General features: G+C 35.2%; 2 protein-coding genes across 2 annotated transcripts; both read left to right on the top strand.

The window, feature by feature from the left end:
• The first annotated feature begins 2,164 nt into the window (after nt 1-2,164).
• LOC129414332 (sodium/glucose cotransporter 4) lies at nt 2,165-24,162 on the top strand. Its single transcript, XM_055168359.2, has 18 exons — nt 2,165-2,418; nt 2,632-2,784; nt 5,113-5,536; nt 5,616-5,830; nt 5,958-6,172; nt 13,219-13,278; nt 13,465-13,536; nt 14,308-14,412; nt 14,521-14,685; nt 16,618-16,723; nt 17,364-17,444; nt 17,536-17,741; nt 17,854-17,989; nt 19,691-19,798; nt 20,040-20,190; nt 20,652-20,820; nt 23,145-23,360; nt 23,537-24,162. Exons 2-18 carry the CDS (start codon nt 2,634-2,636, stop codon nt 23,870-23,872), a joined length of 2,916 nt encoding a protein of 971 aa, XP_055024334.2. The 5' UTR covers nt 2,165-2,418; nt 2,632-2,633; the 3' UTR covers nt 23,873-24,162.
• On the top strand, nt 7,546-10,339 carry mrpl55 (mitochondrial ribosomal protein L55). The gene is made up of 3 exons (XM_055168358.2): nt 7,546-7,729; nt 8,161-8,359; nt 10,072-10,339. Exons 1-3 carry the CDS (start codon nt 7,683-7,685, stop codon nt 10,222-10,224), a joined length of 399 nt encoding a protein of 132 aa, XP_055024333.2. The 5' UTR covers nt 7,546-7,682; the 3' UTR covers nt 10,225-10,339.
• Nucleotides 24,163-26,237: the final 2,075 nt, after the last annotated feature.

Here is a 26,237-nt window from a genome sequence, read left to right as displayed (position 1 = left end):
CTTTTCTATGTGTTTCAAAAGCGAGGGGTGAGCAGTGGACTGAGCCGTTGGTTGCAATTCGCAACCTCACCACTAGATGCCGCTAAAATTTACACACTACACTTTTAACTTTTTAAAGTTTTGTTTCCTATAATGAGACAAAACAGAATAGGTTCAATAAAGTTTGAACGTTTCTTAATGCAACCATACAGCCCTGAGAGTGTTCCTAAACGGATTTAACCACCTGACTATATAACCACCTGTCTCATCATATCTTAATCTACTGCAAGTAGTTTATTTTCATGAACCAAAACACAATGTCATCAGACTGAGCACTTAGAATATTAGGCTACTATCGGGCGGTCAGCCAGAACCAGCTCAGCTGTGTTGTGAATACTGCTGTACAGAAGATTTGACCTCAGGCTGTCCTTTCCCCCTCCAGCCTGATGAAGCACTTTGCTGGTGCAAATGCAATATCTAATACACATAAAAACATTAATATTTTTAATCTGGAGAGATGACTGATCCAATTTACATTTAGAAGATAAATGGTTGTTTTAGAAGAACATTTGCAATATCATTTACATTACTTTTGGCAGACACTTTTATCCAAAGCAGCATACAGTGTATTTAAAGTAAGTTTCTGAGGATGTGGTATAATGTAACCTTTTAATCATTTTATTCAGTCAGAGGTAAATGTACTCGATTCTGAAATATGAATTTTAATAAGATCCTTTGAGACTGAGATGAGTTGCCCTGTTATCACCATCTCTCTGTGAGAAGATGAGAGCTTCTGGCATCTCAGATTTCCTTTTGATTCTCCCGCCCTAGACAGAAGCACTGAGGCATAATAACTACATGAGTGAACACATAATCATGGTTTTTCTTTCTGCCGTGCAACCATTAGCTTTACAAATGCAACTCTGGGGATTCTGGGACAAGCAGATGACACGACTGGCATGCCCATCTCGTGTACTGAAGAGAGGAGGGTTTTTCTCCTGTTCCATCGTGCCAAACCCATTGTAGAGCTCACCAGCAACCACACAAAACTATGTGAGGCAAAAAACAAATGTGGCATTGTTTGGGCTACTTTTTTCTGCATGCTGTGTAAGGAGAAAGATGCACCCACACAGAACTTCACAGCTTTAGTGGTTTTTGCTCAGCACCTCTGAATAACTTTGAACTGCAAGAGGACCTGCAAGATAATGATTCAAATGCAAGAATACAAATAATAGAAAAACAAAAAGTCAGAGAATAATAGTAAACATAGTTCAATTTTTCTAATTTAATGCAGATTCATTACAAATATGTGCATAATAAGCGAAAATGCATGGGTTTGGGTTGGATTGTTGATAGAAGAGTCAGTGAACTATTGCCTGTGGACACTCCTGCCCTGACAAGTTACTTTATTACAAAGTGAAAAATGGCACCATGGGAAAAAGTAGCAGTACCTTCTCAAATCCAGCGTTCCTCTAATCCCACGATATCCTCTCAGGCCTTTAGTCATCATCTCATAATCTAGAGATATACGATCACGTTGATGTTTTCAAAACACTGACACAGCCAGTGAGCCATTATTTCTACAAACAGTTTAACAGCATGGGTGTAACTTATTAAGGACATATTTTAGACACATCTATCTCAATGTACATGCAGTGACAGTGAATGACTGTCTAAACAAAGATGTACAATGAGGGTAATGAATTCTTTGAATGCATTTTTTCTTGTAAAGACCCTTTCACCTGCTTTTTGTTGAATCAGATCTGTTCGACCCTGCTTTGAGACAAAACATAGATTACTGAACAATAAGCCTGGGTACAATGATGCTAAGAGATGATAAATTACGCCCATGATGAATTAATGTCACAATAAGGTCATTGATTCATCTGAGTCAGGCTGAACAAAAGGTCGACTCAGATTGTGACAAGTGAATGGGTTGGCCAGATTTGGGGTGTTATAAAGCCTCAGCTTTGCGGTCAAGCCGAAATGGCTGATGAACATAAGACACTGCTTAAAACTGAGTGCATTATTTTACATGGGGTGTTTTTAAGCTTTAGGAAATGGCATTTATCATTAAGAACATTTAGATCTTTAAGTTAAGCAGTTTATTTCACTCATCGTAGGTAACCCTAAACCTAATTAGACCTAAAACTTGAATGTCCTGGGATTTTCTGCCCCCATGTGGACGTCAGCAATATACGCACAACGACAACGCACCTTGTTTCGTTTTGTTGTGACAGAAACTTGCACTTTTAAATACTTAATTTGGCTTTTCAGACGTTGGCTCTAACCAAATGATCGTTTCTGACACGAATAGCTGAAAACTTAATTGCGCAATCCTGAATATATAACAGGAAGTAGATGGAAAAAAACGCAAGGGTTTCGGTTTTTTACAGTCCGGTTGAGCTGCGTGATCATCTAGCTCTGTTACTATACAAAGTAAGTACATACTTCATTCTCTAGCTAAACTGTTTTAAACCCTAATTTTGACTGAAAAGTTTAGTTATTTCGACCCGAATTATAACACGTAAAGAAAGAATTTATTGGGATATTTGCCCTAATATTTTTGATGATGGAATGCCGGAAATTGTTCTGTCTGGAAAATTTTGTGTTTTTCGGGTTGCTGTCAATGTGGTCACTTTATCATCACAGTCATGACACAGAGAAGTCCATCTATTGTTGTGGTTGGTGCTGGTGTGGCTGGACTCGCCGCAGCAAAGAAGCTGAGAGAGAACGGGTTCGATGACGTCACTGTGCTGGAAGCCTCCGAGAAGGTCGGAGGAAGAGTAGCTACTGCAACCATAGGTATACATTTTAATATATCCATTATACAATAATATTACTTTTATAATAGACCACTTGAATAAAAACGTGATTAAAACACGTGCAAATGATTTTTTTTATAATAATTGAATAATACAAAGTTACAATAAACAATAATACTGTGCTATATGCTTATTATATAAGCCTAGTTGGCCTATTTTATGTATAATTATAAATTAGACTTATTGAAAATGATAAAAGTGAATAAATCTACTTTAGTTTTTACTATAATAAACTGTACTAAATTGTTGTATACTTTAATATGTTATAGTAATTACAGTTTGTTAATGTATACGACAATATTCTGTAGTATTAACTATAGTGAATTGATTAACTATATTTATATGGAATGGTTAAAAAACACTACAGTACCCTATTTATGAATTTCGCTACATTTTACTATAGTAAATACTATATTATAACATCAACCAATACATCATAACTTGTCATGACAACTTGCAGCCCAGTCTCCTGAAGATGCGTATTTTAGCACGAAGTGTAAAAATTGTGCAATACATACGCCAAATTCCACTTTGGCGTGCATATGATACGCCAGTCCTTCCCATCCACTTAAACGGTGCATCTTTTTATTTTTTTATTTATTATTTCTCAATTTTTTTGCTTTTTTTACCATTTTCGCTTGGTTTTAGGGTTAGAACAACTTTTTGTTACATAAAAATGACATCCTAACCCAAACCCCAACTCTAAGCGACCATGGCTTAAATATGGACAAATACATGGAGAAACCTGTATATTAAATAACCTCATTAAGCAAATCTAAAATCTAACCCTAAACCCAAGCGAAAAACAGAAAAAAATTGAGAAAGCAATAAATAAAACGACAAAAAAGATGCACCGTTTAAGTGAATGGGAAGGACTGGCGTATCATATGCACACCAAAGTGGAATTTGGTGTATGTATTGCACGATTTTTACACTTCGTGCTATTTATACCCATCTTCAGGAGACTGGGTAGCAACTTGACATTATTAAGACAACATAACTGACCACTTTTTACCATTGATACAAGTTGAATTTGCTATTAAAATGTCATTAAGTGTTAAAACTCTACACATAGTCACATAGTTTTATAACAGAATCATGAATATTTTTTTGACCTCATCTACAGTGGTACAAATATAATTTGTCATTATAATGTCATTAAGTGTTAATATTCTGTCAAATAGTTTTAAACCAGGGTCATGAATATTTTTCTTGACCTCAACTACAGTGGTACAATATTTTGACGTGCCTGTTGCATTTTGTTAAGGTGTTTAAAATTATTTGATGTAGTATTAACACTTATTGACATTTCAATGTTCAATGTGTACCACTGTAGTTGAGGTCAAGAAAAATATTCATGACCCTGGTTTGCTGTTATAAAACTATTTGACAGATTAATGACATTTTAATGACAGTTTCAAGTAATGTTAACCCATAAAGCTAGGTAATATATTGTTTTCTCATTTCTATGTAAAGCACTTTGAATGACCTCTGTGTATGAAATGTGCTATACAAATAAACTTGCCTTGCCTTGCCTTGCCTAGGTAGTTTCTTAAGTTTGATAATTATTCTGCGATGTCATGTTTATGACAGATTTATGACAAGTTATATTGTTTTGGTTTATGTCAAGTTGTCATAACAAAGACGTCTCAAACAATGTCATCTTTGCATTACAAATGACATAATTGAACGAATGACACTTAATGAAAGTTGTCATTAACATGCATAAAATCTTCTTCATGTTCATGACACGTGTCATGTCATGATTATGAAGGTGTCATGTCAGCCTTATGAACACCCCTTCTAGTGTTATCAAAAAGGATAATATTTAGTAATATTTTAAAAACGAATATTAATTATAATTTTTATTTATATTGATGATAAACCCCTTGGCATTCTTAAAAAAGGACGCTAATTGTACCTGCTGTGTTGATTGATATCTTAAAAGGGTTTATATCATTCGAATCAAAAGAATCTCAGCTTTTCAAAGATATGAGTTGTTGTATTTTATAAGTTTTCTGTTAAATAATGCAGTGTTCCTGCCATGGTTCAACTTTAAGGTAAAAAATTAGGCTGTATGTATTTGCAACAGTAGTATTAGTGATTTGCGGAAACAGAGTTGGAGCCACAAACACATGACTTGAGTTTCATTGGTTTCACTTCTATTAAATAGCTCAAAATACTTTTCACCCTATCAGCAAGTTGTATCACATGATTTAAGTGTGTTACTCCATGCCGTGCAAAACATTTAGATGCTATGTTGTATTTGTCTAATGCCATTTTTTTCTTTCTCTGTTTTATATTAAAGGTAATGTATGTGTTGATACTGGTGCGCAGTACATCCATGGGGCATCAGAAAAAAATCCCATCTACAATCTATTTAAAAAGTCTGACCTCCTAACCCAGGACCTCGAGGATGGGGCAGAAGTATTTTACAATAACAAGGGACAAAAAGTGGATACAAAGGGGGCCGCACGTGCGTATCAAGCAGGGGAGGACATGCTCCGCTACCGTGGCTCCAGCACTGGGAAGAGTTTGGGTGAGCACTTTGCCGAAAGAATCAAGGGTGTGATTGACAGCGTGCAAGACATTGACGCAAAGATAAGAACGAGTGTTTTGGCATTGGCCGGGAAGGACATGTTGATTGACATCGGTGCTTCAAACCTTCATAGCGTATCTCTCGACTCCTGGAAGTACTATGTCAACATGGGCGACAGTATCAATGTTCCAGGGTATGAAAAAGATTTACCTAATTTAAAATGATGTATCATTAATTTATATTTAGTATTAATTGGTGTTTGTATATCTAAGGTTAATGTTTCGACTGGTCGACATGCTGTCGGAGGACTTTCCAAAGGACCGTCTGCTGTTAAAAAAGGAAGTGTGTAAGATCAAATGGGACGGATCCTTTTCTGCTAACACTGAGGCTGTTTCTGGAGAAAATGTCCGCCGCTATCCCATTAGTGTTGTCTGTGCAAATGGAGAAGAGTTTCTGGCTGATCATGTCATAGTCACTGTTTCACTTGGTATGTGTTTTCATTAGAAATGAGTATTGTATTAGACATCTTCCATCTGTAGCACAAAAGAGAGAAACATATGACTACTGTGTTTGGTGCACAAAATGATACATTTCTTTTTTTATTATTTGTGCAGGGTGTCTAAAGGCACAAGCATCATGCCTATTCTGCCCCTGTCTCCCAGCTGATAAAATGGAGGTCATCGACAAGCTGTGTTTTGGCAATATTGCCAAGATCTTCCTGGAGTACGAGCAGGCCTTTTGGGACAGCGATGTTGGTAGTATCGGGCTCATTTATGAGGACGCCACCCCCGCCTCAATCTCCACCAATAAAACTCAGTGGCTCAATAACGTGCAGAGCTTTTCTGTCATGAGGCCTAAAGAAAAGTTAATATTGCATTTATTTATTTACATTCATATTTAAAGATTCCTCACAACAACAAATTGTAACTTTTTAATTCTCAATCTTGTTTTAGGTTTGGCAATATCTTGATTGGTTGGTGCCCTGGAGAAGTTGCTGACCTGGTTGAAACCATGAAGGAAGAGGAACTCTCATCTGCCATCACAGAACATCTCAGAATGTTCTTAGGTATTTCATCAGAAAATACCCATATAAGTTAAGCTTAAACAAAGAAAGTGCATCATGTAAATTTGAACTTTTTGTGAACTTCGAAGGAAAACCAGACATTCCTCTGCCAAAGTCTGTACTTTGCACGAAGTGGCGCAGCAACAAATTCGTAAAGGGTACCTACAGTTTCATCCCTGTTGGTGTTGACGCGCAAGTTATGGACACGTTGGCACAACCGCTGGTGGGCTGCCAGCATCCTGATAAAGTAAGTGGTCTTACATTTTGGATTAATTAAATTGGGTGTAACTGAATTATTATTAAAATACACAAATAAAAATTATGATAAAAATTGATCAAATATGCTGTATTCCGTATTTGTATGTAGCTTTAAATAGATTAAACCACTCTCATGTGATTTTCTTATTTTTTTATATAAGAAGTCTCAGATTGAAAATTGACTGCATTCTGTCTATTTTAGGATTTTCAGGTCATGTTTGCAGGGGAGGCGACAATGAAGTCTTTATATGGCACAGTGCATGGAGCTGTGCTGTCTGGAGAAAGAGAAGCAGACAGATTGGTGGCACATTATAAAAAGTCTCCACCGGCATCCACTGCTTCATTGGACAAACAAGTTTAGTCAATTATTAGCTCATACAACAATATATATAAAATTCTTTATACAGTGTTATGCAAAGTATAAAGTGTTCTTAGAGGTGTTTTAATTTTTGGGGGGTGTTGTGTGTTTTTATGAGTTTGGAAGATTTTTACTTAGTTAATGTGTGCCCCCTTGCGGCAACATATGAAATTGTATTTGAAAGTGGTTTGAGACGAGTGCAGCAAAATAATAAAAATAAAATAAAATTGATTTCTTTTGGTTTGTTTTTTGTTAATGTAGAGTTGTTTCTTTAATCTCATTTTAAAACATGTTCTGAATATTGTTCTGGATTTTAAATGAAACATTGCACGCATACATGTGGTTTATCGGGTTTACACAACATTACTGTAAGAAACATTACTATCAGTATTAAGAAAATGTAATGATAAACATCTGTTATTTGCATATTAATAAAATAACAATCTTTGAATCGGAATATTTGTGAATAACCATTATTGTAAAAATACTTCGGAACTAATATAATTACAGTATATGTTTCCAGGCGGAACCATTTTAAGAAGGGACACGTTCGTGTGGTTTGTTGATGGTGACCTTCTGCATTCACAACGCTATGATGTTCTTTTAACACATTTATGAAAATTATTTTTGTTAGTTGTTTTCATCGTTGCATATGTTGTGATGATGGCATTTAAAACAATTGGCCAGCCTTGCATAAGCCTATTTAGGTAAGTAACGTTAGCGAACAGCGATAGCAGCGTGCTAAATCACTTGAATGAGTTTAAGATGATCATGATCATTCGCTTGTTTTAGAAAGAAATTAAATTGTGACTTTTATACTATAATGTTCACATTTGAAACAGATAAATAAAAACATTTTAAACAAATGGAAAAAACTAATTCCTAGATACTATAGTGTTTTGAATCTTACTATATAGTCAATTTTACAGTATATACTACAGTTGATCAATTTACTACAGAAGAGTTTACATTAATAAAATGTAGTATTATACTACAATTATACTACAAGTATTTTTTGTCATGTGGGAAGACTCATATTTTTATTATTGAAGAACATCAAAATCTACAGTCCGTTTACTATTGTTGTTTTTATGTTATCGATGTCTATGTCAAATCGTACTGTTTATTGTTTTCACAGATGTCTTCAGACAGTCACCTACAGATGCTCACAAGTAACATCCACGTTTCACAGCACAGCAGGTCAGTTAAACTCTAACAGAACCTGTGTGGTCCGGTTCGGCAGGCAGAAGTATGAGAGGCTTTATCCAGTCCTGCTGGTGAGACCTGACGGATCCACCATCAACATCAGATACAAAGAGCCCAGGAGAGTAATGATGGTTAGTAGATTATACAGTGGAGCTGTTGTTTAAACTAATAGCACACATAAAAATCTGGCTTTATTTCTTCACTATCACATGTTTGCTGGATTGGTGACTAAATACTATCCGCATTTTTTCTCCTATTCCTCCTAAGAGACATTTACGTTATGTTATAAGCTTGAAGAAATGCCACCATGTTAAAGGGTTAGTTCACCCCAAAATTTTATCATAAATCACGTACCCCTGTGTCATTCTAAACCACCAAGTCCTTCAATTTTCACAATGAAGCCCAGAAGCCAAAAAGGTCCATCAGTAGTTCAATATTAATATTATGAAGCGTCAAGAACACTTTTGTGCATAAAGAAAACAAAACAAATTATTTTATTCAACAATTTGTTTTGCTCCTTGGTCCTAAGCATGCAAACATTGTAAGCAATACTTAAAGAGCACCTATTCTCCGATTCACATTTTTACATAACAATAACGTTGTTTTTAAGCAATGAAAATAGTTGTTTTTTCATTGTGAAAATCAAACTGCAGTCTATGGGACTGTCACAAGCCTTCCGGTTTTTATAAAAAATATCCAAAAATGTGTTCTGAAGACAATCAAAGAACTTGGTGGTTTAGAGCGAACGGGTAAGTGATTTATGATAAAATTGTAATTTGGGGGTGAACTAACCCTTTATGCTTTATACTAGGGGTGTCACGATTCTCCAAATCCTCGATTCGATTACATTTTCGATTCTGATGTCACGATTCAATTCGATTCTCGATTTTTAAATGATTTTTTTTTAAGACAAAAAATGATATGCCTTTATTATTATTATTATTATTATTATAGTTTCACATTAACATGCACATTGCGTGCTTTTCCTCGCATGGGGGTTTGTGGGCTTTACTTTACGCGAGAGAGCTTGTAGAGAGAGAATTCCTTCTTGCACGCAGATAGACCAATGCGCGCGTCTTGGACTCCTATTATCTGAACTAAAACCGGTGCGTCATAAGCAGCTGCGCTTCTCTCTGTCTCACGTGCATGCGCATCTCGCATCTGTCCAAAGTCTAAACATAAACTAAAGTAATAATCCTTACGTATTTGTTCAGTTTTATGCGTTTCATGCGAGCTGAGGCAAAATATACCTTTTGTTCAAAAGTAAACCCGCTGCATCTTGGCGGCTCTCTCATGCACGTGCAGAGAGCTGCGCTCTGTCTGAAGGCAGATCACTAGGTAGTAATCCTGTTTATGATATGCATTTCAAGGAGCAATACATCCCTCGTGTTTAAAATATAAACCGCGTTCCGCTGGATGGATGTTTTTAAAGGCACTTCTGAGAGTTTATTTTCCCCCGCTTGGCAAGCCGACCGGACGTGACATGGGGGCGTGCCAGCATCGACGATCCAATTTTTTAATTCGAAGTTCGAGGTTGTGACTTAATTTCGATCGATTTCGATTTAAAATCGAAATCGTGACACCCTTACTTTATACGTGACCCTGTCTGTGAAATCCAGGCTAAAGTCTCATAATTAAATTATGAGATTAGGAGCATCAAGGTGGGATTTCATTCATTGATTTTAATCTTTGACATGATCTTACTCGGTCAGTATTAAAGAGATCAAGGTTATATTTTCACAGAATGCCTAAAAATGACTTGACCTGGAGTTTCCACATGTAGGGTCACATTTTTTTCATATTTTTATATTAAATATTTGTGACACATGTTTTTTTTTTCTAGATGCCAGTGGATATCACCAGCCTCTCTGAAGAGGAGAGGAAAATCAGGATGCGGAAAAGAGAGCCAAAGAGGGGTGCAGTCAAGCAGAAACTTGAAGAGTTTGATGATGATTTTAAAGTGGATGATTATAGCAAATTCTGGAAGACGAAATGAACAAATTGAGCTCATGCAGTTGATTGCCTCATTCACAGTATTTATATTGTATCATGTACACAATTACAAATTTGTTTTATATGTCACCGTACCATTAAAAAATTCTTTAAATGTTCATAGTGTTCCTACTTTTAAGTTTTATCCAATTTCGAATTAAATTGGGATTAATTTCTATATACAGTGGAGGGCCAAAATTATTAGAACACATTGCGGATCTGAAAACAATGACCTTTTTTGCCACCTAAACATGATTTCAAGTGAGTCATATGTTTTTATCTAATTTTAACTTTCATATTTGGTATGTCCACCTTATGTAGCAATTACAGTAGCACATCTCTCTAGCATAGTGTCATTATATTTCATCAGTAATGTTATCCCATGCAATCTGCAACTCAAGCCAAAGGCTTTCCTTTGAATGTACAAGTGCAGTTTATTTTCCAACTTGCCCCAAATTTGCTGGATGGGGTTGAGGTTTGGACTTTGATGGGGCTAGTAAGGAAAATGACCTAAATCTTCTTATGATTGCTCTATGTTGTGGTTTATAGAGGAGAATGATGACTTTGTAGATACAGTGGTGGCCATCATAGTGAAATTTAGGTGGTTTTCCTTGCTGGCCCCCTCGGGGTCCGTACCTCAACCCCACTGAGCAAATATCCATTCAGTCAAAGCTTTTTAACCCTTTGCATTGTTCAAGTTCGCTGCCCTTTCGTGTTGTTCGGGATGGAAAACATTCACTGGGTTGAACTGCTGTAAAAATGTATCAGTTAATTTTTTTTTTTTTTACATTTTTTGGAAGTTTTAAATTAAAGAAATTTAATTGCCAAGTTCATAAATTATGTCCATGACTTCTTTTCAATACAAAAAGTGATTGTGGACTGGATTTTTAAAAACATTTTATCACAGTCTTGGGCATGTCAAAAATGTGTAAAAACACTGGCTTTGATGCATTATTAGTTTTTGTGCAGCATTAGATATGACTTTTTTTCTACCTCCTTTACTGTTTTTGCCCCACTGACTTCCATTATGACATTTTTTGATTGCAAATATAATCATGCATTTTTGATTGTTGGTGGTTTTTCCTGTTTCAAAGAGGTAAAATTTGTCATTTTTACTTTTGATCACCATGTGGGCATTAAAAAAAAATTGGCCATGTGCAAAACATTTTTACAGCAGTTTAATGGTAACATTTTACAATAAGGTTAATTAGTTAACATTATTTAACATGAACTTGAACTGCACTTATACAGCATTTATTAATCTTTTTTAATGTTAATTTCAACAATTACTAATACTTAATAAAAATCTTGTTAATGTTAGTTAATGCACTGTGAACTAACATGAACAAACAATTAAAAGCTTTATTTCTATTAACTAACATGAACAAAGATTAATAAATACTGTAACAAACGTATTGCTCATTGTTTGTTTATGTTAGTTGATACATTAACTAGATTTTTCATCCCGAACAACACAAAAGGTTAGTGAATTTGTCGCTTGTATTGTTGAGTTTTTGAAAAATTTCAAAGTATTTTCCCAAAATATGTGTTAATATAAGATTTTGTCACCAAAAATCATTCCATTTGCTGAAACAGAGATTGTTGTGGCCAAATTAAGACTCAAAAGCACCATATAGTGGATAAAACATCCCCAACAATACATAAGGATTAAAATAAAATCTTTATTACATTTCTATAGTTTCAATTATAAAAACCTTTTATGACACAGTATGTTAAAGGGACACAAGGCAGCATTTTTATGTAAATAAATCATCTTCAAAAGTCGGTATATGGTTAAATGACTCATTACATGACGAATGAAGACCCTCTCGCCCGCCCCTACCGTCTGTAGGAAGAATACTCCACTTGCAAGTTCGCTGTATCCGACCCGGTGTCATTCAGTCTCGTAAGGTCTCAGATATAGAAAGCATTTACTCCCAGACACTAGGGGGAGCTAGTAGAGAAATAATACTCAGACTTGCCTGGTGTGCCTTTAAAGGTTCTTTATGGAACCATACAGCCAAAATGGTTCATTTATGACATTGTGTAGCACCTTTATTTTTTGAGATTGTTTAAGCAGACTTTTAATAAACAGACTAACAGTGGTTCTCAAACTTTTTCAGCGTGCGGCCCCCCTTGTGTACGGCGCATTCCTTCGTGGCCCCCCCAAAGAAAATTTATGACAAAAAACTGTTCTAAAACTCAACTTTTAATTAAACAAAAACATATTAAATGCTACAAAGTAGTGCTGTTGGTTAGTAGCCTTGATTTTTTTTAGGTTTAATTCCACAGAATTCATGATTATTTTATAAAATGTCATAAAACTGGGGCCCCCCTGGCACCATCTCGTGGGCCCCCAGTTTGAGAACCACTAGAATAATCATGGATATTGCAATCAATGTAAGACATGCAAATGTAAAAGGAAACCAAACTCCAGTTACTTCTTGCCCAACTTAAACATGAAAAGAAGGCAACAGCCAGTTTGGGATTTGGTGACTTTGGAGTTTCTTGACTACCCCTTACTTTTTACAGATTTAGGAGCCAGTTTAGCACTAAAACATTTTGGGAAATTCTCTTAGAGCAAACATTTAATAAGAATCCTTCAATTAGGACTGAAACGCCCATTATTTTTAAGAGTTTCTCCAGAATCACCAAGTTAGAAGTTACTGTAGCCTTAAGATGTTTTGGGAATACGGCCCCTGATGTTTTAATCACCAATGCATCTTCAAGTGCATCACTTTCATTTTTATTTACAGGTCATCCTTTATCATAACTGGTTATCTTTAAAAATATTTTATAGCTCACACAATCTGGCAATGCTTGTGTTGTGTACATATAATGCATTCTCAGCATTCCTTAACAGACTGATTAATCATTGATAAAGTCAACACCTGCTTCAAAGTTCACACTTTATCCTAAGGCACTGTTGAAAATGACAGCTACACCTGCTGTAACGGGCACCCCCGGGCCTGAGGTGCCCAACAAATTTGTTTTACAGGCTGCTGATATTGCTGTGATTGTGGTCTACTTCGTGTTTGTGTTGGCAGTTGGAATATGGGTAAGTGAAAATCTGCAGCCACTCTGGAAATGCTACGTTGATGCTGAACAAACTGCGATATGTGCATGTTCAGTTTTAGTTATGCATTGGGATTTCGGTGTATAAAAGTTTTATTGCCAGTCTCTTAATGGATTCTGTGTTTTCATGTCTAAATGATTGATGCTGAGATAGAGCTTGTCTGTTTAGTCCTCAGTCAGAGCCAACCGTGGGACGGTGGGTGGATATTTCTTGGCTGGACGATCCATGACATGGTGGCCAGTAAGTTATGTGATTACAGTTTATGGGAACAGGCAGAAATTTGCAGGAATAATTTTTTTTACACACAAGGAAACTTGCTTTACAGTTTCTTACCTGAATCACTTTAACCAGGAAATGAGAGATATTTAAATCACTGCAAACTCCTATATTGATTTATTTTATGCAAACATTCTAGCCTTTTTTTAAGTTTTCAAGCATAAACACACAACTGAAATAACTACTCTTATTATTCATGGTCTTTAAGATGTCCTTTTTTTTGCAATTATGATATGTTATGAGAATGGACACCTTGTTTTCATAATGTTATAATTGTAAACATTGCAAGAAATGACTTTCTTTCTTAGTATTTTGTTTAGTTTTCAGTAAAAATTCTTATATTAAGATGCTTTTTCTTGATGAGCAAAACGACCAAAGAAAATAAGTCTAGTTTATAGACCAAAAAAAAAAAAACAAATTTAAGTGATGTTGTGCATAAAACAAGCAAAAAAATCTTGAAAATTTTTCTTAAACACTAAATTCAAGAAAAATTCAAGAAAAATTGGCTTACCCCATTGGCAGATTTTTTTGCTTGTTTTTTGTTGCTTGACTTATTTTCTTGGGTCGTTTTGCTAATCAAGAAAAAGCATCTTAATTTAAGAATTTTTAGATATTTTTTACTAAAAATAAGACAAAAATACTAAGAATTTTTTTCTTGAAAATATTTTTTTGCAGTGTACTTTATAAAAAAAAAATCCCAGTACGTCTCTATTTTGTTTTTGTTTTTCCCATAAGATTGGTGCTTCCTTGATGTCCAGTAACGTGGGCAGCGGCCTGTTCATTGGATTAGCAGGGACTGGAGCTGCAGGGGGAATCGCGGTTGGGGGATTCGAGTGGAATGTATGTCACTTTCATTGGTTCCCATTTAACAAGTCTTAAATGTTGATTTAGTAAGGACTAATTTCCATATGCAATTTTAAGAAGTCTAAGTACTATGATACTCTGTAGGCAACGTGGCTCCTCATTGCCTTAGGCTGGATCTTTGTACCCGTGTATATTTCATCTGGAGTGGTCACAATGCCGGAGTATTTGAGGAAGAGGTTCGGGGGTCAACGCATCAGAATCTACATGAGTGTGCTGTCTCTCATACTCTATATTTTCACCAAGATATCAGTAAGATTTCTTGTTAAATGCCCAATGTATAAGTAAATAAAGATATGCAAATTTCGGGACATAAGCCACGTTTGTTACAACATCTTTTAGGCGTGACGTCCATCGAATTCCTTACTGCTTTATAAAACGGTTACAATACAATAGAAATATTAAAGCAAAAAAAATGTATCAACACATGAAGTAAAATCACTAAAATAACTTTCTTTTGAGAATCAAGCACTGGAACTAATTGTATTACAATAGGGTCTCATTTATTAACATGACCTAACAAAGAACAATATATTTTAAAGCATATATTCATCTTTATTAACGGTAATACAAATTTTTAAAACTTATTTAAAAAAAAAGTGAAAGTATTGTTGTTTGTTATGTTAACTAATGTTAACAAATAAAATCTTATAGTATAAGTTATATAATAATAACAATAGTAAATAATACATTTATTATAACTAACAATAATTTGGGTAAGGGTTTTTAAATTTTTAGTTAAAAAGGCTTAAATAAAAACAAACCAACTGCAGTTTGATTGATATTAATTGGAACGCACAACAAAAGTTATCTTGTTTTGGAACCAAACTCTTCATATACAATGTAAAAAGTAAAAGTTGGATCAACTTAAAAAAATACTTTAATTTGTAACAATAAAATCTGAAGTTTAAGTAAAAATTTTGTATGCTTAGTACACTGCAAAACTTTCGTAGTGTTTTTTTTGTCTTGTTTTCAGTAAAAATATCAAAAAATTCTTAAATTAAGATGTATTTTCTTGATGAGCAAAATGACCTAGCAAAAATATAACAAATATAGACTTTAAGTAAATTAGTGCTTAAAACAAGCAAAAAAAAAATCTGCCAATGGAATAAGAAAGACTATATTCATAAACACTATATTCAAGAACATTTTTCTTCTTATTCTATTGGCATATTTTTTTGCTTGTTTTATGCACATATTAGCTTTAATTCTATATTTTTTGTCTAAAAACTAGATTTATTTTCCTAGGTCATTTTGCTCATCAAGAAAATACATCTTAATTTAAGAATTTTTAGATCTTTTACTGAAAACAAGACAAAAATACTAAGAAAGAAAGTCATTTTTGCAGTGTAACATTTTAAATGATTTTCAAGAAAAAAAATTCTTAGTATTTTTGTCTTGTTTTTAGTAAAACTTTCTAAAAAAATCTTAAATTAAGATGCTTTTTCTTGATGAGCAAAACAACCCAAGAAAATAAGTCTAGTTTTAAGACCAAAAATATCAAATTTAAGTGATTTTGTGCATAAAACAAGCAAAAAAATATGCCAATGGGGTAAGCAACTTTTTCTTGGAATTTTTCTTGAATTTAGTGTTTAAGTAAAAATTTCAAGATTTTTCTGCTTATCTCATTGGCAGATTTGCTGTTTTTTTGCCCAAAATCACTTACATTTGATATTTTTGGTCTAAAAACTAGATTTATTTTCTTGGGTCATTTTGCTCATCAAGAAAATCATTTTTCGCAGTGTAGGGTTGAAGCTAAACTCTGCAGGACACTGGCTATCCAGGACAGAGTTTGGGTACCCCTGACTTATACTATTAGGTTACTGGGTATACTATTACAATAGCATAAAACCCCCGGCTAGGTCAGGTGGCCTTTCTGTGTGTGAATGTTGTCCATTGTCAGCGTGGGTTTACTCCAGGTGATCCGGTTTCCTGCCATTGTGAATTGGAGGTGCCAAATTGCCCCTCGCCCAATGTTTGTATGGATTAACTTGTGTATATATTAACCAGTTCTCGCCATGAATATAGCCATAGATGCTGGAATGTCATCAAGAATAAATAAACAAACAATAGCATAAAACAATGCATCATTTCTGACTATGGCCGGTGAGCAACAATACAGTACCCTATATACAGCAAAATATATATTAAAACTAAAGATAAATTTGGTGTTTTTTTTCCTAGACAGACATTTTTTCAGGTGCTCTGTTCATCCAAGTGTCTCTGGGATGGGATCTGTACCTCTCTACTGTTCTGCTGTTGGCTGTCACTGCACTTTATACTATAGCTGGTAATTAAATGACAGGCACGTCACTTGAACATGTAACACATTGCCATCAGTTTAAAAAGTGCTGAGACATCATACTGATATTTTATGTTACTTATTACACTCTCAGAAAAAAGGTACAAAAGTTGTACCTTTTTGTCACTGGGACGGTACCTTTTAAAAAGGTCCTAATACAGTATGTACCATTTATGTAACTTTGTGGTACCAGTATGTACTTCTAAGGTACCAGCAAGTATAGTGGTACCAATATGTAGGTACAAAGTGTACTAGTGACTTGTAGCTTCATGTATCTTTTTTTGAGAGTGTACTAAACCAATGGTTCTCAGATTGGGGGCTGCGAGATGGTGCCAGGGGGCCCCTGTTTTATGACATTTTACAAAATACATTAATAATTTTGCGTTAATAAACCTCAGAAAATAAGGCTATGCTAACCAACAGTACATGGTATCATTTTATGTTTAATTCTAATTTTAAGTTTTAGAGTTTATGTCATAATTTAAAATTTTCTTTAAGAGGGTCATGAAGGGATGCATTGCATACAAGGGGGGCCCCATGCCAAAAAAGTTTGAGAACTATTGTACTAAATGATTTTTTTGTGTTCTGTTCTGTTGAATGCTTTAATTTCTGCCTTGTTTTAATACAGGCGGTCTTACGGCTGTAATCTACACTGATGCCTTACAGACTGTAATCATGGTAGTAGGAGCTTTTGTCCTCATGTTCATAGGTATAGATCTCATGTTTATCCTATATCTAATGGTTATGTTAAACTTGAATTATTCCTGGCCGATTGCAATTAAAAGTTTTTCATTTGGCAGCGTTCGATAAAGTGGGGTGGTATGAGGGTTTGCTGGATCAGTATGAGAAAGCTATACCTGCCATCACAGTCCCTAACACCACATGTCATCTTCCTCGCACCGACGCCTTTCATATCTTTAGAGATCCGTTGACAGGAGACCTTCCCTGGCCAGGCCTGATTTTCGGGCTAACGGTTTTGGCCGCATGGGTGTGGTGCACAGACCAGGTGATACACAAGAGCACTTATGCTTTGTCATTTTACATTTGAGTATGTGAGCATTGCCTAAAGCAACTATTTGTATAGGCACTTTTTCAAAGTATGTCTCTGCTATTTAAAGGTGATAGTACAAAGATCCCTATCTGCCAAAAACTTGTCCCACGCGAAGGGTGGTTCAGTACTGGGTGGATACCTCAAGCTACTCCCCATGTTCTTCATAGTTATGCCAGGCATGATCAGCCGAGCACTTTATCCAGGTACACCATGTCACTCTATACACCCTACATTGTTCTTATCAATCTATTATTACTCTTTACTTTAAGGGAAAGGTCATGTAGAGGATCGATTTTACAACTTCTTTAAAAGTCAAAGGCGTCTGGATACTGGATACTTTCAGACCCCCTTCACTTTTTTAATTTTATTATGTTGCCGCCTGATACTACGCTTCATTTATTTTCTCATTAATCTAGGTACACTCAGTACCGCATAATGACATAATTAATGAACATAATGTTAGAAATGTCTACAAGCTATATATCGTTGGAAAGGTCTAAGCCTCTGGAATAGACATTTCAACAGTGTTTTATAAAATAAATGATGTAGGGAGACTAACTGATCCATTTATGAAGAGAGTGTGCCTCAAAAAAAAAAACTATATCCTGCTTAATGTCACTGTCCCGCCAGCGGGACGCCATGTTTACTTCAGTGTTTTGCATGTGAATTCTTATTTAATCATGACAAACTGTATATCGTTTGAAATTTATAAGAGTGTAGATTGAAATCAATAGGGTGAGGTGACGTATAAGGGGTTAAAAAACAATGTACTAATAATAATAAATACATTGATTATAATTAACAATAATTTGGGTTAGGGTTTTTAAAATTGTAGTAATAAAGGCTTAAATCAAAACAAACCAGCTGCAGTTTCATTGATATTAATTGGAATTAACAAATTTAAAAAAGAAGTAGTTTTGGAACTAAACTCTTTATATACAATGTAAAAAATAAAAGTTGGATCAACTTAATGTTAGAAATGTCTGTAAATTTATTATAAAGAAAGAGAAATTTAAGTGAAAAGTCAAGAGAAAGTTAACACATAACTATACTCTGAGAAAAAAAGTGTACATGAAGGTACAAAAGTTGTCACTGGGGTGGTACCTTTTCAAAAAAGTACACTTTTGTACCTAAAAGGTACATATTGGCACCTATAAGGTACACACTGGTACCTCAAAGGTACATATCTGTACCTAAATGGTACATACTGTATTAGGACGTTTAAAAGGTACCGTCGTAGTGACAAAAATTTCTGTACCTTATTTTCTGAGAGTGCATATTAGCTGTATAAATGCTTTTACAAGTACACTGCAAAAAATGATTTTCAAGAAAAAAAATCTTAGTATTTTTGTCTTGTTTTCAGTAAAAATATCTAAAAATTCTTAAATTAAGAAGCTTTTTCTTGATGAGCAAAACGACCCAAGAAAATAAGTCTAGTTTTTAAACCAAACATATCAAATTTAAGTGATTTTGTGCATAAAACAAGCAAAACAATCTGCCAGTGGGGTAAGCAAAAAAATCTTGAACATTTTTCTTAAACACTAAATTCATGATAAATTCAAGAAAAATTTGCTTATTGTATTAGCAGATTTTTTTTGCTTGTTTTATGCACAAAATCACTTAAATTTGATATGTTTGGTCTATTAACTAGACTTACTGTATTTTCTTGGGTCGTTTTGCTCATCAAGAAAAAACATCTTAATTTAAGATTTTTTTGATATTTTTACTGAAAACAAGACAAAAAGAAAATGTTTTCTTGAGAATAATTTTTTTGCAGTGTACGAGGAAATTATGACACAATTTTCATTTTTGGCTGACCTGTTACTTTCATTTAATCGGGTCCTGCAATAAATGCAATGTTTGCAAAATCTCTTACTGAGTGGTAAATGAGTGTTTTTTTGTAGATGAGATAGGATGTGTGGATCCTGATGAATGCCTGAGGGTCTGTGGGGTCAGGGTGGGCTGTTCCAACATTGCATACCCAAAGTTAGTCGTGGAGCTCATGCCAGTAGGTACGTCAACCTTGTGTGTCCTTATCAGAAAAAGAATTGACATTATATATTAATGATTACATTCATTATATATTCAAGGTCTCAAGGATTAATAATGTATGGGCAAATATTAAAGTAGGCCTATAATGCAGCAGCAATAAATGTATTCATAGGTTAGCAAATATACTGACTGTTATACAACATCTTTTATTAGTTTCTTACTTGCTGACTCATACTGTCCTTCACTGTAACTTGGTTCTAGGTTTGAGAGGTATGATGATCGCTGTAATAATGGCAGCACTCATGTCCTCTCTCACCTCTATATTCAACAGTAGCAGCACACTATTTACTATGGACATATGGCAGCGAATCCGGCCCCGGGCCTCCGAGACAGAGCTCATGGTGGTGGGCAGGTGGGAAAAAAATATCAACAGGCATTTCTTTGAAACAAAATGATCTACTTAGAGGAATTGTGTCTAAATTTGGATATGCGTGCTACAAACTAGTTTAATAAAAGAACTAGTTCACCAATCCCTCAAACCACATTATGTGGTCGCTTTGAATAAAAGTGTCTGCTAAATGAATAAATGTAAATGTAAACCTGTGATCTACTTAGAGGAATAGTGTCTAAATGTTGATATGCACGCTACAAAGTAGTTAAATGAAAGTAGAACTAGTTCACCAATCCCTCAAACCACATTATGTTGTCTTTTTGGATAAAAGTGTCTGCTAAATGAATAAATGTAAACCTGTATAGTTTTGATAAAGGCAATTCCACAACAGAGTACATATCAACTAGCTATGCTTACTATACAAATACAGTCAATATTATAGATTTGCTGTCTTATTTCCTGACATTTTTTTGCAACTGCAGGGTGTTTATTTTATTGCTAGTGGGTCTGAGCATTGTGTGGATTCCAGTCATTCAATCAGCCAATAGCGGACAGCTTTTCGACTACATACAGGCCATCACTAGTTACCTGTCACCTCCCATTACCACAGTGTTCCTTATGGCAATCTTCTGGGAACGGGTAAACGAACAGGTGTGTATTTTCCACTGATTTAAAGTGAAAGTTCACCCAGGGATGGGCAACTTCGGTCCTGGAGGGCTGGTGTCCTGCAGAGTTTAGCTTCTACCATAATTAAACACACCTGAATCAGCCAATTAAGGTCTTACTAGCCATACTAGAAACTGTGTGCTGAGGCAAGTTGGAGAACAACTCTGCAGGACACTGGCCCTCCAGGACCGAAGTTGCCCATCCCTGCTTATATAGTAGGAAAAACAAGTACGATCATTTATCAAAATATCTTCTTCATCATTTATCACAATACTTCCATAATATTCGTTTTCCTACTATGGAAGTCAATGGCTAGAATTGGCTGTGTGCTTAACATCATTTATTAAAATATCTTCTTTTGTGTTCATCAGAAAAAAGAAATTCATACGGGTCTAGAGCTTTGGCAGGGCTTTGAACCAGATTTTTTCCCCAATTGGTTCATTCCGAACAGAAACAGTATTTTACGTTTCTGGTTTTCGATTTAACCCTAAAACTGACGTTCCTGAACCGGTTAGAACAAAAAAAAAAATAAAGTTCCCCAACCGGTTAATAACGTTCCATGTCAGCTGTGGGTCATAGAAGTAAGGCTGATCATTAGGACTTTAAACTTAAATTATTAGTCAACATAATTTACTTAAGTCTCTATCTTGTCATCAAACATTAAAAAAGGCTACATTATGTAAGCGGCATAACTGTAATTCTGACATATCTACATTTGTTTTAAGCATTGTACATGAATTAAGACATGGGCATTTTCGGCCATGTCGTTTATTGACAAACAACTTTAATGTTTTTGTTAGAAAAAGAATACTGTGGTATTTCGAAATCATTTTGGTTTTTATGTGTCTTGTCAAGAACAGAAAGATTGTTCGCTTGCTTTTTGAAACACGTCTCTCCGTGTATGTACTTTTGAGTGCACTTAAACAGGCGCGCACACGGAGGACGAATTCCAAAAGGCGCTTCAGAAGGAGAAGCAGCATAAACAGTCGCTCCACATAAAGTGGAAATTACGTAGTTTTTCAGTGCTTTATTCGCCAAATGTATTTTAATGGACTACAGTATGAGACACAGTAGCGCAACTTTCTCTCAAGTTTATACATCAATAGTTCTGATCTCAACCGCATGTGCATCTGTGCCTACAGAAAATTGCTTTGAGTGCACTTAAACAGGCGCGCACACACATAGATGGACAACGAATTCCAAAAGGCACTTCAGGAAGAAGATGCAGCATAAACAGTCGTTCCACATAAAGCGAAAATTACGTAGTTTTTCAGTGCTTTATTTGCCAAATGTATTTTAATGGACTACACTACAGTATGAGACACAGTAGCGCATCTCTCTCTCAAGTTTACACATCAAGAGTTCTGATCTTTGAAAGGCATGGGGATAATCACATTTGATTGGAGTTGGACCGGACACATTCAACCGCATGTGCATCTGTGCCTACAGAAAATTGCTCACTTTAGTGCCTTTTGCGGTAAAATTGTTTAAAATCAAGTGTTAAAGGAACAGTATGTAGGATTGTGGCCAAAACTGGTACTGCAATCACAAAACTTGTGGTTAAAACTGGTACTGCAATCACACAAATGGGGGCTAATACACAAAATGACAACATAAACATCAGTTGAGGGCTGCAACTCCACTTTTTAAATGACAATATTCTGGCCGGACCACTGTTGTCAGTGATATAAGTATTTGAAATGAAAATGATTTCTTAATGTCTAGTGACATATCAGGGCCATTTTATGATTAATTTATATAAATTTCTTACATACTCTTCCTTTAACATTTGCAAGCCTTTGAAACTTTCACCCTATTTTTGTGTATTAATCTGCGAATCGCATGCGAGCCAAACCGTGGGTCCTGATCTGTACTGATCACGGATCAAATGCAATCCGTTACACCACTAATTAGTATTTAAAAAATCATCTTGAAAAACTTGGTAGCCTAAATATTTACCTCTTATTACTGAGAGACTGGGCTTGAGTAGGCTACTTGCTGATGGCAAGCTTCTCATTTCTCCGATGAGTCAACGACGACCGGAAGGGAACTTCACCGAGTCATATTGCACAAAAATCGTGTCAAAGAACGAAAAAAAATAATGTGGAAAGTTTCTTTTCCTTGCAAAACATCAAAAGTTTCTGTTTTTCGTTCCATGAACTGATTCAAAGCCTTGCTTTTGGGTGAGCTATTCCTTGAATAAGCCCTGCTCAGAACTGTGATTGATGTTTATGCAATGACTAATAATGACTTCTGAGATAAACTGTCAAGTCAACTTTGTTAATGGCCTTGTTTGGTTAAACGAACAGGGGGCTTTTTGGGGTCTGATGGTTGGACTTGTGATCGGGACAGTGAGAATGGTGATGGAATTTGTGTACGGGACCCCATCATGTGGAGAAAAAGACTTACGTCCTGCTATACTAAAAGATGTGCACTACCTATATTTTGCCCTCATCTTGCTCGGACTAACAGCTCTGGTCATCACGGTTGTCAGCCTCTGCACTGCTCCTATTCCCAAACAACATGTAACTATTAACTATTATGTGATACACGATAACTTAGTTATTTTAATGAAAAAATATCATAATTGTAATTTCTAATTATCATAATATAATTATAAAATAAACATCCCAGTAAAAGCGTTTGCACTCTTTTCTGAGAGTATATAATAACCATGGTATATAACTACATCTCACTACAGCTTGTTCGTCTGACCTGGTGGACAAGGCACAGCAAGGAGGAACGTGTAGAGCTGGAAGACCCCTGGGCCAGAGGGTCCAGTCCAGCAAGCTCTGAGCCCAGCAATGCAGAGTCAGAGGGGATCGGTGAAGACACACCTGCATGGTGGAGACGTGCTGGGATGTGGTTGTGTGGTTTCTCTAATGCAGCACAACCAAAGATGAGTGAGGAGGAAAAGAAGGCTTTGGAAAAGAAACTCACAAATATTGAGGAACACCGCACATGGAAGACTGTCTGCAATATTAATGCCCTCATTTTACTCACTATCAGTGTCTTTTTTTGGGGATATTTTGCTTAAATATACATTTGCATTTATGCAATGGGTGGATGATTTCATAAAACAACGTACAAGTATAGATTTTTAGCAGTATGTGTCCTCCCGATTGGAATCTACCCCATTTGCAATGTTAACTTGGCAAAGTGTTAACTGAGCTACAGGAACACTATGATAATATAAATATTCGTAGTATGAATGTAATGTTATTTGAACATTTTTGAAAGCAATATTAAAAATATTATTTATTAATCATCTAATATTTTCGAGTTTAGGATGTCTTACCTTCTTAGAATTACATACATTTTGCTAAACCATATAACTTATAGCTTTTGGGAAAAATTTCCTAAACAATAAAAGTTTGAATGCTACTCTTTTGTTACATCTTGGTGAGTTATCTTGGTATTTCAAACTTATTTTAAGTTAAATATAAAAAATTGTGTTTTATTTTAAAAAGATTATTTGTGACATAGACACACCGCATCAACCCATACAGCAAAAAATACATTTCTCTGGCTAGAAATATATTTTAAATATATGCTAAATATATTTTGTAGAAAGTAATGCTCAATTGGATATATTTTTGAATTTGGAAATATATTTAGTTTTAACCTTTATCTATTAACATATATTTCAAGAGCAAGCACATACATTTTTAATTATATATATGGCCAAAAAAGTTTTCTTTTGCCAAAATATATTTTAAATATATGCTAAATAAAAGTTAATTTTATAAAGTATATTTTTTAAGTTGAAATACAACCCCAAAACAGAAAAAGTTGGGACACAGTAGAAATTGTGAGTAAAAAAGGAATGTGAAAAAAAAGTGAAACATTTTGAAATGTCTTGCCAAATATTGGCTCATTTTGGATTTCATGAGAGCTACACATTCCAAAAAAAGTTGGGACAGGTAGCAATAAGAGGCCAGAAAAGTTTAATGTACATATAAGGAACAGCTGGAGGAGGACCAATGTTTAGGAATAGGAATGTTGTCCTATCCTTTTCTAATACAGACTTCTAGTTGCTCAACTGTCTTAGGTCTTTGTCGCATCTTCCTATTTATGATGCACCAAATGTTTTCTATGGGTGAAAGATCTGGACTGCAGGCTGGCCATTTCAGTATTCAGATCCTTCTTCTATGCAGTCTTGATGTTGTAATTGATGCAGTATGTGGTCTGGCATTGTCATGTTGGAAAATGCAAGGTCTTCCCTGAAAGAGACGACGTCTGAATGGGATCATATGTATCTAGAACTTGGATAAACCTTTCAGCATTGATGGTGCCTTTCCAGATGTGTAAGCTGCCCATGACACACGCATTCATACAACCCCAAACCATCAGAGATGCAGGCTTCTGAAAAGAGTGCTAATAACAACTTGGGTTGTCATTGTCCTCTTTAGTACGTATGAAATGGCGTCCCAGTTTTCCAAAAAGAACTTCAAATTTTGATTAGTTGGACCACAGAACAGTTTTCCACTTTGCCAAAGTCCGTTTTAAATGAGCCTTGCCCAGAGAAAACGCCTGTGCTTCTGGATCATGTTTAGATATGGCTTCTTTTTTGACCTATAGAGTTTTAGCTGGCAACAGCGAATGACACGGTGGATTGTGTTCACTGACAATGTTTTCTGGAAGTATTCCTGAGCCCATGTTGTGATTTCCATTACAGTATCATTCCTGTATGTGATGCAGTGCTGTCTTAGGGCCCGAAGATCACGGGCATCCGGTATGGTTTTACGGTCTTGACCCTTACGCACAGAGATTGTTCCAGATTCTCTGAATCTTTGAATGATATTATGCACTGTAGATGATGATAACTTCAAACTCTTTGCAATTTTTCTCTGAGAAGCTCAGAAAACTATTTTTCGCCACAGCATTTGGGGAATTGGTGATTCTCTGCCCATCTTGACCTCTGAGAGACACTGCCACTATGAGAGGCTCTTTTTATACCCAATCATGTTGCCAATTGACCTAATAAGTTGCAAATTAGTCCTTAAGCTGTTCCTTATATGTACATTTAAATTTTCTTGCCTCTTATTGCTACCTGACCCAACTTTTTTTGGAATGTGTAGCTCTCATGAAATCCAAAATGAGCCAATATTTGGCATGACATTTCAAAATATCTTACTTTCAACATTTGATATGTTATCTATATTCTACTGTGAATAAAATATAAGTTTATGAGATTTGTAAATTATTCCATTCCTTTTTTACTCACAATTTCTACTGTGTCCCAACTTTTTCTGTTTTGGGGTTGTATATTGAATTTAATTTTTTTTTAAACTTATGTTTACAGGTTCATAACATAAACAAAGTAGATATAGTAGGCTATATATATATATATCTCAAAAAAATATCTTTTTGTTAACATATTCCAAAATATATTTCAGCAA

Source organism: Misgurnus anguillicaudatus, chromosome 5, assembly GCF_027580225.2.
Source record: "Misgurnus anguillicaudatus chromosome 5, ASM2758022v2, whole genome shotgun sequence".
NCBI classification, from domain to species: domain Eukaryota; kingdom Metazoa; phylum Chordata; class Actinopteri; order Cypriniformes; family Cobitidae; genus Misgurnus; species Misgurnus anguillicaudatus.
The sequence above is the reverse complement of the archived record's forward strand: the minus strand, read 5'-3'. Positions and strand labels throughout refer to the sequence as shown.

What these genes read in the sequence shown, in the direction of transcription:
- LOC129414332 (XM_055168359.2), top strand. Translation starts at nt 2,634, where the DNA reads ATGACACAGAGAAGTCCATCTATTGTTGTGGTTGGTGCTGGTGTGGCT. An exon ending in CATAGTCACTGTTTCACTTG is followed by an intron (nt 5,831 to 5,957) that starts GTATGTGTTTTC and finishes TTATTTGTGCAG; the next exon opens with GGTGTCTAAAGGCACAAGCA. An exon ending in TGTTGGCAGTTGGAATATGG is followed by an intron (nt 13,279 to 13,464) that starts GTAAGTGAAAAT and finishes TTGTCTGTTTAG; the next exon opens with TCCTCAGTCAGAGCCAACCG.
- mrpl55 (XM_055168358.2), top strand. Translation starts at nt 7,683, where the DNA reads ATGATGGCATTTAAAACAATTGGCCAGCCTTGCATAAGCCTATTTAG. An exon ending in CCTTGCATAAGCCTATTTAG is followed by an intron (nt 7,730 to 8,160) that starts GTAAGTAACGTT and finishes TTGTTTTCACAG; the next exon opens with ATGTCTTCAGACAGTCACCT. An exon ending in AGCCCAGGAGAGTAATGATG is followed by an intron (nt 8,360 to 10,071) that starts GTTAGTAGATTA and finishes TTTTTTTTCTAG; the next exon opens with ATGCCAGTGGATATCACCAG.